The sequence below is a fragment of the Amblyomma mixtum genome, chromosome 3, assembly GCF_055824585.1.
Source record: "Amblyomma mixtum isolate Tamu chromosome 3, ASM5582458v1, whole genome shotgun sequence".
In the NCBI taxonomy this organism is placed as follows: domain Eukaryota; kingdom Metazoa; phylum Arthropoda; class Arachnida; order Ixodida; family Ixodidae; genus Amblyomma; species Amblyomma mixtum.
Window position 1 is genome coordinate 15972738 of NC_143014.1, and position 11988 is coordinate 15984725.

General features: G+C 49.2%; 1 protein-coding gene across 1 annotated transcript; it reads right to left on the reverse strand.

The window, feature by feature from the left end:
* Positions 1-4134: 4134 nt before the first annotated feature.
* On the reverse strand, positions 4135-8497 carry LOC149349309 (uncharacterized). The gene is made up of 2 exons (XM_089575431.1): positions 7155-8497; positions 4135-4370 (listed from the first exon to the last, which is right to left on the reverse strand). The coding sequence occupies exons 1-2, from the start codon at positions 8410-8412 to the stop codon at positions 4135-4137; spliced, it is 1494 nt and encodes a 497-aa protein (XP_089431557.1). The 5' UTR covers positions 8413-8497.
* Between the last annotated feature and the right edge of the window lie 3491 nt (positions 8498-11988).

Consider the following 11988-nt stretch of genomic DNA (forward strand, 5'->3'; position numbering starts at 1 on the left):
AGAAATCATTGAAGCCACCCAAATCGCCTTGTTAAAGGACGCATGTGTCAGCAGTCCCTCCTTAGCGCTGTCAGCCAAAGAATTAGAATTTCTATCTTCAGGGAGTCCATGGTAGAGAGAGGGTGTGGTAGATGGTCCTTGGCGATCACAAAATGAACAAGGGAGGGGAAAACCTCAGGTTGCTTGAGCCAACGTTTCGACAAGGGGACTTGTCTTCGTCTGGGCAAAGCGTTCATCATTGGCAGGGATTAAATAGGGCCTTCGCTCCGAGGAGGAAGGCCCCGGGGGTGGGGAAAGAAAGTGGTGTGAGAGGGGATGCGTGTCAGGAAGGGGAGGGAGGTGAATCTTGATACGTTAAGCTGCAATAGTGTAAAAACTTATATCCGGGGGATGTGTAATGAACAAAGGCTTTGAAGGGGCTGCGAGGGGCGGGAGGCGCTGGGTGGACCTGTAATGCAGGGCAGTAATGCTGATATGTCATTTTGGGTTTTCGTGTGCATGGACAAGTGTGCATCACCCCTATGTTTCCTTATTCTTGTTTGGAGCCTGATCACTTTATTTCCACGTTCCAAGCAATAAACCTTTCATTGCAAGTCAGCACCTGTTCCCCTAAACATTTGACCATCAGCACCTGTCTGTGTCTGTCTTCCTTCAGTCTTTGTCTATTTCGCGCTGTTCTTGACAATGGCATACCAGCTCGCCCACGCATCCGTCCTGACGAGTCTCTGTGTCATGTTCAGTTTCGGCACATTTGGCACAGGTCTCCTTGCCTCTACATGTTTTGCTGTCATGGTCATACTTTTGGCATTTGAAACATCTCCTAGGGTTAGGGATGTGTGGGCGCACTGGGCACCTGATTAATGCAACCCGTACAGACTCGGCCAAGCGAGTGCTGGCGAATGTTAATTCGGCAGCACTCGCTTCGGCAACGATGTGAGGTGTTTTTATTTCTTCTCCTTTGCGGCTTAAAGTGATGTGGCGAAGGGATGTTACGCCTTGGTCTCGGAAATTCTCGAGGAGCTCGTTGTCATCCTCTGCCATTAGCAGCCGCTCAGACATTGCTCCCTGAACGATGTTCAGGATTCTGTGAGGTATTATTGTAATGTCAAGGTCAGCAAGTTTCTTTTGTGTGAGTAATAAATCACTATGCCTCTTCTACTTCGCCTGTACAAGCAGAGCAGAGCTCCGGAGGAGAGTTTTTTTGCTTCTTATTGCTCGCCTATGTTGGTGTCTAGCCACTTGTGTGTCACGAACAGTGATTGTGCGGCTACTGGAGTATTTTGTGCAACAGCATCTACTATCAGGAACTCTGGCAAACTTTCAGGAGATTTCGGAGTTCAAACTTTCATTCCTTCGGTGCTGTATGGTTTCCGGTACCGATTGTTTATTTTTTTGCGGGGGGAGGGGGGGGGGATACCATGCTGCATGTATGGATTAAGGGTTCCTAATCTGTCACCTGTGCTTCATCCTTACAGACACAAGAAGGTCCTGAAGGCCCCCACCTGGTAGACAGATGGGGAGCCTGTCGGCTGGTGCTTGACCATGTACCTGACCGCCACCGTTCATGGTTTCTGCCCTTCACCTTACGACCTATCGCCACGGTGCGGATTACAAATTCGGTATGGGGGCTAAGTGTCTGTGGTCGCGCCAAGTACCGTCACCTTGGTCTGAACGAACAAACGTAGCGTTGAAACAGGACACAGAAAGATGAGGACAGGACGGGGCTACATCTTTCTGTGTTCTGTTTCAACACTACGTTTGTTCGTTCAGATTATGTATGACCAACTGGCCGCACAGTGTACTCTGTTAAACCATCACCTTGAGACTCAAGGTGCCCTTGAGGAGCATGTGCTTCTATTTTAGGATCTAAAATCTTGGCAGAGACAGGGAACTGACCCGACCACCCCCGAGAATGAGTCAAGAGAAGAAATCCTCTTTTACTATAATGCGTCTAAATTTCTTAAGTGGCAGAAGAGGTGATGGAAAAGAACGGTAATTATGAGGGAAAGATCAGAAGACTGGGTTTCCCTTGGGCTCCACATAGCGAAGCTAAAGGAGTATAAACTGTAAAAGACCTAGCGTAATATTTAAACAAAAGTGACGAGATATAATTAGGAAATTGCAGTATTTAAGAAAATATGCCTGCAACGTGTGGCACGCCTCTCTTACAAAGCGCGGACGCACAAGCCATCCAGTACGCAGAGAGAAATGCCCTGTCCGGGCATCCGGTTTCTTTGCCCTGGAAACTGGCTGTTCTCGCTGACCCAGAGAAGCGTTGGGTGGACGTTGTTGAAGCCTAGCCAAAGCGGCGCGCTTTTATACATTGTTAGCTGAAGGTCATCGTAAACACAGATGTGGATTCATTTTTCAGGTGTCCGTCATCGCTCCCTGCACAAACACTGTTTCATGGCCTGAAGGAGATTACGATAACCCGAGTATTGCTTTCGAAAGGCTAAAGAGAGACTGACCTCTTTGGTGTCGCGGAGTATGAAGTGACCCTGGCGAGTGGAAGAAGGAACTAAAATCGACGCAGTCTTGCAGGGTTCTCATGGGCCGGCCTTGTATAGCTGATAGCGCGGGCGCTCTATATCGCTGCGCTCGGCAAGCGGCGAGAGGGTGGTTATGGTGTTTACAAAAAGGCGAGCAAGTTGCGAGTGGCGGAAATGGACCGCTGAGTGTCGCATTAGGCCCCCTCATGGCACGCCCATCCAGATGGTGCCCTGTGAAGAACCCCGTTTGTACGGGCGCTTGCTCACTGAAAACCGATGGCCGTCAACAGCATCATTTCTTTCGTGGTGAATACCAGGAGTGCAGCCGCAGCCTTGACAGTTAAGAATACCACCAGGCTTCTAGTGCCCTGTTGCTTTTACATTCATTGTGAGGAGAATCGCTGGGAAGGAAAATTTTTGCCCGAATTCTCTTCATGTCAGCGCAAGCGTCTCCAACCCATACCATGTAATTACCATTTTTTCGTAGTTCGTTGGCGTGTCTTTCATGCAGTGGTATACCTTAATCGACGGGTAGCGATCACAAAATGTTATTTGAAATTTATTCCGTGTTCGTCCTTCAAACGGTTGCTCAATCAGCCTACGATGCTCTATTATCCCGAATGCATTTCCGGTGTTTAAAAATGGATAAATTCTCATAGCAGCGGACTGGTTGACGTTGAAGACGGCCGTTGAAGATTGTGTAGTTTAGGGCATTCTATACTTCCTTTTCCTCCGCATGCCGTTTCCACCTTTGGCTTATCACTCTACTGCACCCTAAGTCTTTTTTTTTCTGCAGCACAACTTCAGTGTTCTTTCCGTTTCCTTCCACCGTCTTCATAATTTTTTGTGCTCGTAGAGCCCCTAGCCTAAATCCCTTGAACTGCCCACTTGTCGACCCACCAGGCGTCTTATAAGTGAGGAGCGAGGTGGTGGTGAAAAATACTTACCGACCGATATACGTACAGGAGATTATGCATGAGCTGACCCAGAGGGGGCCAATCCCATACAACCACTAGATGGAGGTACCTAGTTCGGGGCGTCGGCCGCCGCTTGGGCTCGCCTGCCCAAGGCTCGTTGAACTGCAGATCAGAGCAGCCGAGCAGGGTCGCCTCCAGTCTTGCCAGGTTGGGGTGGGGAAGGATAGTGGGATTGGAGGGGCAGCCCACACCAAGCGGTAGACGTACGAAGACACCGGCTCACAGTGCAGGAAGCTGCCGGAGAAAACAGGATAAAAATGTTTTAGAGCTGCCAGGCACAGCAATGTACTGGTATAGAGGCGGAGTAAGAGCCGCTTCAAAATGTCTTCAAATGGGCGGGGTTAAAGGCTGTGGCCAGATTGGTAGTAGCTGTCGATATCTTTGAAAGTATAAGCTGAATTAGGATCAGCGTCTTGGTAGGAGGGGGAGGAGGAAACTTCCCGGAGAGAGAGCGCGTGGCGGCCAGTCAGCTCCTGGTGAGCAGGAGGCCAAATAATGTACCATTGAGCGGGGCCGCAATGTAAGAGCTATTTTGAAGGATTCGATAGGCTAGATAAGGGGTCCAGCCCTATTAGACTTTCCGCCAGGCCCCTCGCGAGTCGGAAATGATGTATTTTGAGCCGGAGTGGGAAGCATCCTATATGCTACGTTGACCTCCTCCGCATGAGTTATGTTGCGGGCTTTGAAGCTAAGGCCGTAGACCGTTTTGGTCTCGTGGACGACTGCGGCTGTGTACCATCCCCCATGGTGTGGGCCGAGCCGGAGGCGTCCCCATAATGAACGCCGGGTTTGAAACCATAATGTCGGTCCAGAGCTTTCGCCCGCGCCAGGTGCCGGCCATCATGGTCTTCGTGAGTCATTTTGGCGATAAGAAGGCGCATGTGGAGGGCGCATCTCCACAGCGCTGGAATGCATAAACAAAACAGAAATACACTAAGGAATCAGAAAAATCCAGAATACTGTTGCCAGCTGCAGGGTCAAACTGTACGTATCCTGGATGCCCGCACTACTGGGTGGATCGTGATAAGGAACCGAAAAAGACACTTATGAGATGAAAATTATTAAAAGGTGAGAAACTGAAATGCAATTAACAAATTCCTCCCTTCATTCTCATGCGTTTAGTTGACCACATTTTTATTTGCTTTCATTGTTAAATCATGTGTATTCCCTCACTTTCACCTCTGCGCTTGTTAGCTGCTTTTCCATTCCATCATCTAGATATTTTAATTTCTGCTTTGAGAATTCACCTTCGCAATGGTCTGATTTCTAGAGTGGTTAAGGTCTGATGCAGACCCTGGTAACAATATAGCTCTGGTCTCTGATACCACTACATGTTTTGTTGCCCATAGTGTGAATTTTCTTCCCAAAAGAGAAGTGTAGGTGATTATCTGAGTGCCAATGAGTGACATCGCTAGCTGTAATTCTCCGTATGTTCTACTTTCCCGGCATATATTGTCTATGAATTCACTTCTCATTAATAAACAGCAGGAAGCTTGTGCCTTTGATGGCATTTCTGGGTGCATTCTATTGTCGCTGCCATTTGGTAAAGTTGCAATTCCTGGAGAAAGGCTTGGACATGACACCAAGGATATGCACTATAAATTTTAGGGTACTGCTCCTGTAAAAACAAGGAAAAGCTTCAGGCAGAAGTTGAAATAATAGCAAGGCCAATTTACACATCTAAAGATTCGTCTCCACTCATCTGATAATTAGGTGAGGTCATACACCAAAAAATTATATGGACCATTATAGTAAAGGTAGCTTTTATTCAGGTTCATAACCTGTTTCATACTACACTTCTACATCATGCCTGTACAAAAAGTTCTGGTTACTGGACCGGCCTTCATTGAAAAACATTAGCTGCACAAGCAGCACAAAATAATCTCCTTCTAAAGCACTATTCTTGCTTGATCAAATTACAAGCGCTCCTGTCCTGCCCGTTCTCCCCGTGTTTTGCGTGTTTTTCTGTGCGCCGTTTTTAGACAAATTACAAACCTCGACTTTTCATATAAATAGTGCTCCTTCATCCAATCCTTGCAGCATATGCAGCAGCAGTATTTCTCATGAATTTCATTTGCGCGGAACAGTAAAACACAACCTCTATATATCTTTTCAGATGCTTAGCATAATGAAATTGTAAATATTGAATGACAGCATAGAAAAAGGTGGTAGAGAGAGGGTGTGGTTGATGGTCCTTTGCGATCACAAAAATGAACAAGGGAGGGGAAAACCTAAGGTTGCTTGAGCCAACGTTTCGACAAGGGGACTTGTCTTCGTCTGGGCAAAGCGTTCATCATTGGCAGGGATTAAATAGGGCCTTCGCTCCGAGGAGGAAGGCCCCGGGGGTGGGGAAGGAAAGTGGTGTGAGAGGGGATATGTGTGGCGTTATCGATCCTCGTGTGATAGTATCTATCGTAGCAAGTGCACGTGTACTCTTGTGATGCTCGGCGCATGCGTGACGTACTCAGTGTCTGTATATATACTTGTCAGGTTGCAATAAACGGGGGCTTTTTCCTAGCAAAGTAACCAACGGTTTGTGGTCTGTTTCTACAGTAATGTGCAGTCCACGCACATAGCTTTCGAGACGTTCCGCGGCCCATGTTATAGCTAAAGTCTCCTTTTCAATTTGCGCATATCGCATCTCAGTTGGTGTCAATGACCTTGAGACGAAAACAACTGGCCGCTTTTCTTGATTCGGTTGTACTTGCAGTAAAACTGCTCCTAGGCCGTACGACGAAGCATCTGCAGAAATAATTGTTGGACGTTGTGCGTCAAACTTAGCCATACACCTATCTGAGCAGATAGCACTCTTCACGCTATCAAAAGCTATCTGCTGAGGCGCTGCCCAGACCCACTCAGTGTTCTTTTGCAGCAGTTGTCGCAAAGACGTCGATCGCTCAGCCAAGTCTGGAATGAATCGCGAACAATGATTAGCAATACCTAAAAACCTGCGCATTTCTGCAACGTTCGATGGCGGCTTTAGATCTGCAATTGCGCGAACCTTCGCTGGATCCGGGCGTATGCCATCTTGGCTCACGCGGCACCCAAGAAAACAAAGCTCTTTTACACTGAACTGACACTTTTCTTTGTTTAGGGTCACACCGTTTTCGGCCAAGCGTTCCAAGGTGCGAAACAACCGTTCGTCGTGTTCCTTCTGAGTAGAGCCAAAGACAAGGACATCGTCCATTAAGTTCACGACGCCCAGAATTCCCTCAAGAATCTTGCACATTTGGTTTTGGAAATACTCCGGAGCCGAAGTTATGCCAAAGGGTAGCCGCTCAAAGCAATAACGGCCAAACGGAGTAATGAAGGTTGTGAGCGGCTGACATTCTTTTGCTAACCTCACTTGATGGAAACCAGAGTTTGCGTCGAGTTTGGAAAACTTGACGGCACCGCTGAGCAACCCGAGTGTCTCATCGACAGTTGGAAGCACAAACCGTTCGCGTTGCACCGATTTGTTCAGTTGAGTAAGGTCGACGCATATTCGCACTTGTCCTGACGGCTTCAAGACGGGCACTATGCCAGCACACCACTCCGTAGGCCCTTGAACTTTGCGAATGACCCCATTCTTTTCCATCTCTGCCAGCTCTTGTTTTACGCCGTCTCGCAGCGGGATAGGTATGCGACGAGCAGTGTGAATCTGGTTTATCTGGCACGGCATCTGGTTTAAGACGAATACAGTATTCGCCTTTCATGGTCCCCAGACCGCGGAACAAGGAACCAAATCGCGTCTGCACTACCTGATGAACTGATGCTTCATCCACAAATTTAACTATTCCCAGGGCTTCTATTGCGGGTAAGCCAAGAATCGCATTGCTCACCGAATCGACAACGAACACATCCTGTCTAACCGAAGCACGCTTCCACAGAATGTCGGCAGTAAACTTTCCCTTCAAGTTCAACCTGTCACCGCCTGGTCCCATCAGAATAACATCAGTAGGCTGTAGTACCTTCGGCACCGCTGGAAACGACCCTGGGACAACATTTACCTCAGCTCCCGTGTCAACTTTCGCCGAAACAACTGCACCATTAATAGCAATCTGAACAAAGCGAGCCTTTGCAGATGACACAGCAAAATCTCCCACGGAAAATGTCACACAGTTCATGTTCGGTTGCTCACCCCGAGGACTGCAGATGCCTACCTCTGAAGGCCATGCTTCGGGTTCCGTGGTCCTGTGTGCCCGTGAGCAGACAGCTGCGAGATGTCCCCGGCGCTGGCACACGTAGCACAGTGCTCCTCTGGCAGGGCACGACGACCTCGAATGAGGGCCCCTACCGCAAGCGGCACACGTCTGGTGATCCGGACGTCTCTGGTTCGATGTCCGCCTATGAACAGTGTCGACTTCTGCCCTCGTCAGGAATTCATGCTCTTCGCGGTCCACAACGCTCCGAAGATCCTGCTGCTGTCGCTGCACAGCTTCTTTCAGGCGTTCCTTGGTGAGAGCACTTTTTAGAGTCAGCGCCGCATCCATTTGAAGAGCTTCCGACAACTTTGCGTCCCGTAGTCCAACTACAAACCGGTCGAGAATCATCCGCTCTTTCATCTCCCCGTAGTCGCATCTATCGGCCAGCGTATGTAACTCTGTAACATACTGATTTACAGACTCGCCTGGGTCTTGGTGGCGGCGATGGAAGCACGCACTTTCGTAGACTAAGTTCCTTGTGGCGACAAAATGGGTGTCGAACTGTGTCTTCACCACGTCGTATTTCTTCGAGTCTTCCTCGGACAAGTTGAAAGTCCTGAAAATGTTGCGTGCCTGTCGTCCCATCGTGTACAGCAACGTACGCACCTGAGCCTCTTGAGTTCGCTCATTAAGTCCTGAGGCGAATCGGTAGTCATCGAATTCTTGTATCCACCCAGGCCACTCGGACGTCTTGTCGAAGTTGAAGCTCGCTGGCGGCTGCACCAAAAAAGGCTGAGACGAAACCTTCGTTTCTTCCGACATTTTCTGGGCTGTTATCCGGCTGGTATACGATGCTGCTGGCGGCCGGCCACAGGCGGTAACCTTACGTCTGCCGTGGGTCCCGTACAACTTGGACAACCACTGCTGACACCATGTGGTGTTTCGCAGGAAGACACATCGATGAAGACTAGTGCGTGGCCCCCAGGCCCACACCCAAAGGAAAAAGCCCCCGTTTATTGCAACCTGACAAGTATATATACAGACACTGAGTACGTCACGCATGCGCCGAGCATCACAAGAGTACACGTGCACTTGCTACGATAGATACTATCACACGAGGATCGATAACGCCACATCTCAAGAAGGTGTTTTCTACCCACGGTATACCGGAAACGCTGGTAACCGATAACGGTGCTCAATTTGTCAGCCAGGAGTTCAGCCAGTTCGCGAACTGTTACGGATTCAAACGTGTGACGTGTAGCCCTAGGTACCCACAGGCAAATGGGGAGGCAGAAAGAATGGTAAAAACTGTGAAAGAGCTGTTGCTAAAATCTGGTGACCTAGATCTGGCTTTGTTAGCATACAGGGACACGCCGGGACCCCTAGGAAAAACGCCAGCAGAGCTACTCATGGGGCGGCGCCTTCGCATTACCTTGCCTCTCCACCCAAAGAAGCTGGCACCCAAGACCCCCAATCTCAAAGAAGCACGGGAAAAAGACGCAGCTTTCAGGGAGACTCAGCGGCAAAATTATGATCGCCGGCATGCTGCCAGACATATGTTACCGTTGGTGCCAGGTGATTCTGTTTGGGTCAAGGACTACAGGCGGGAAGGTGTGGTGCTTCAGCGCGCAAAGCGGCCACGCTCGTATATTGTGGTTTTGGAGAGCGGGGGCCAGATAGAACGAAACCGGCGAGCGCTAATCAAGCAGGCGCCAAACAGAGTCCCGGATTCCATGGACGGGGAGTATGAATTTCTGTCTAGCCTTGACGGTACAGAGGACAACGGAAACTCTGTTTCTATTGCACTAACTGTCCCAGACGGTCCCGAGGAGAACGGAACGGAAGCTCTCCCAAGTGCTCCGTTGCAGCTGCCGCCAGAAACCTCTTCGCCTGCGGTACAGGGTCAACATGTCACACGTTTTGGTCGAATAGTAAGAAAGCCGGAACGGTACGGTGTTTGTGAATGCCACTCATTGAACCATTGAATCGTTGTTGTATTTTGTTTCGCAAGTTGCTGCTTTTGTTTTCTCAAAGGGAAAGGGAAGATGTGGCGTTATCGATCCTCGTGTGATAGTATCTATCGTAGCAAGTGCACGTGTACTCTTGTGATGCTCGGCGCATGCGTGACGTACTCAGTGTCTGTATATATACTTGTCAGGTTGCAATAAACGGGGGCTTTTTCCTTTGGGCGTGGGCCTGGGGGCCACGCACTAGTCTTCATCGATGTGTCTTCCTGCGAAACACCAGGAAGGGGAAAACAAGGGAGGGGAAAACCTAAGGTTGCTTGAGCCAACGTTTCGACAAGGGGACTTGTCTTCGTCTGGGCAAAGCGTTCATCATTGGCAGGGATTAAATAGGGCCTTCGCTCCGAGGAGGAAGGCCCCGGGGGTGGGGAAGGGAAGTGGTGTGAGAGGGGATATGTGTCAGGAAGGGGAGGGAGGTGAATCTTGATTCTTTAAGCTGCAATAGTGGAAAAACTTAGTTCTCGGTAACCATGACATTCCTGTTACCCCCTCCGCCCCCACCTTTTGGCTTTCTCTGAACTCGCGCCATTCCCCCCGCCCCCCCCCCCCCTGCCTTTTCCTTCCTTGGAAATGCCCCCCCCCCCTTTTCTTTCTCCTTCCAGGGTCAGCCTATTTTGTTTGCCTTGTTCTCATTTCCCTGTACCACGCTGACTAATCCTCTTATCTGAGTTTTTCAGGTCCATCCAGCGCCAACCCCCTGTCGCAGCCCCTTCAAAGCCTTTGTTCATTACACACCCCCTGGATATAAGTTTTTCCACTATTGCAGCTTAAAGAATCAAGATTCACCTCCCTCCCCTTCCTGACACATATCCCCTCTCACACCACTTTCCTTCCCCACCCCCGGGGCCTTCCTCCTCGGAGCGAAGGCCCTATTTAATCCCTGCCAATGATGAACGCTTTGCCCAGACGAAGACAAGTCCCCTTGTCGAAACGTTGGCTCAAGCAACCTGAGGTTTTCCCCTCCCTTGTTCATTTTTGTGATAGCATAGAAGAATGGCTATTTAAACATTTGTCTTCCATACCTGCTGTCACGTGCAGGCCGCCTGAGCTTAATTAAATTTTAAGTTCATTGTGAAAATACAAGCTAATATTTGTTGTTCATGCGAGCTGTTCAAAATTATTCACATCAGTGACCACCACCTCCCTGCTGAAAAGGAAGTGTCAACAATGCTAAGAAGATTAACAGCCTCATATTGCTGCACATCAAATTAAGCTTGACATGCACAAACGGTGCTAGTCATATTAGCTTGGTAGAATGCCACCTTGCCAAGCATTACCATCCACTGTGTGTCATTTTTAACGGGACAGCGTTAAGGGCCCCGTGTCGCAGAAAAGCCGGTGTCGTCGTCGGCGGCGTTAGCCGTGAGCGAATAATCCCCTCTTCGCTTGGTGCTTGTCATTGCCTTCAAGTATTGCTGCGCGCGTAGCGCCATCTGACGGCGCCCACTAAAACCTCCTCCTTGCAATGTACGCCACTGCCCCAACAGATAGCGCGCGACGGCAGCGCCTCCCGCTCATCTCGTTCGGGCACAGTGAGGCCGTGCGGGGACGCAGGAATCACGCGGTGAGCGGCGAACAACGCACATCCAGGGTGCGTTAACCACGAAGCTTGAGGCTTGCTGCCCGTTCGTTCCGCGCGAAGCTATGCTGACGTTCGTGGCATAGGGTTTGTTGAGAGGTCTCGTAGAGACTCCGAGCGATTTGTCCAACGGGCTAGGCGTCGCGTCGAACGGGCGATGGCGTTCCGCGGACTCCCTGGCAGGCTACGACTCGCTGTCGCCTTCTACTCTTAAAGGCGAAGCTTAAGCGCCCTCCAACTTTTTTTCTGACTTATCCCGCACATGAATTGCAAGCAGCGCCCCTCAAACTATTTCAGTAGAAACCTTTGCTGAAGTCCAGCCTAGTTTTGAAGAAAAAAAACCGCATTTACACTCCATACAATAAAAAGAGATCACAACCACTCAAAGCATAATTCAAATTTTTTTTCCCTACGAAGTCCTCCAAAATATTGAATGGCTCCAAAATCTTTGTAATAGAATGTCTGTAGCTGCACAACATATCATACTATGTTCATTGCTGGAAATCCAGCAATAATAATAAGTGCATGTTTTCTTCGACAAATCAGTACAATGTCACAAGTACGCAATGATATACAGACCCACATATCTATTCTTGACGACTTGGGCAATTCTGAAGAAGCGAGGTTGAACTTCAGTGCCAGGAGTGACAGTGCTTGTTCCCCTTTGCATCCCTCCTACTGCCAGATGCACTGCAGTAGAGGCATAATTGATAGCATTAATGTAATGGTTGGCCATAATTTGTATATTCATTAAACCACAAAATCGCAGCACACAGGCTTACAAAACCACAGGAA

What these genes read in the sequence shown, in the direction of transcription:
- LOC149349309 (XM_089575431.1), bottom strand. Translation starts at nt 8,412, where the DNA reads ATGTCGGAAGAAACGAAGGTTTCGTCTCAGCCTTTTTTGGTGCAGCCG. An exon ending in CGGTCTGGGGACCATGAAAG is followed by an intron (nt 4,371 to 7,154) that starts GCGAATACTGTA and finishes TATGCATTCCAG; the next exon opens with CGCTGTGGAGATGCGCCCTC.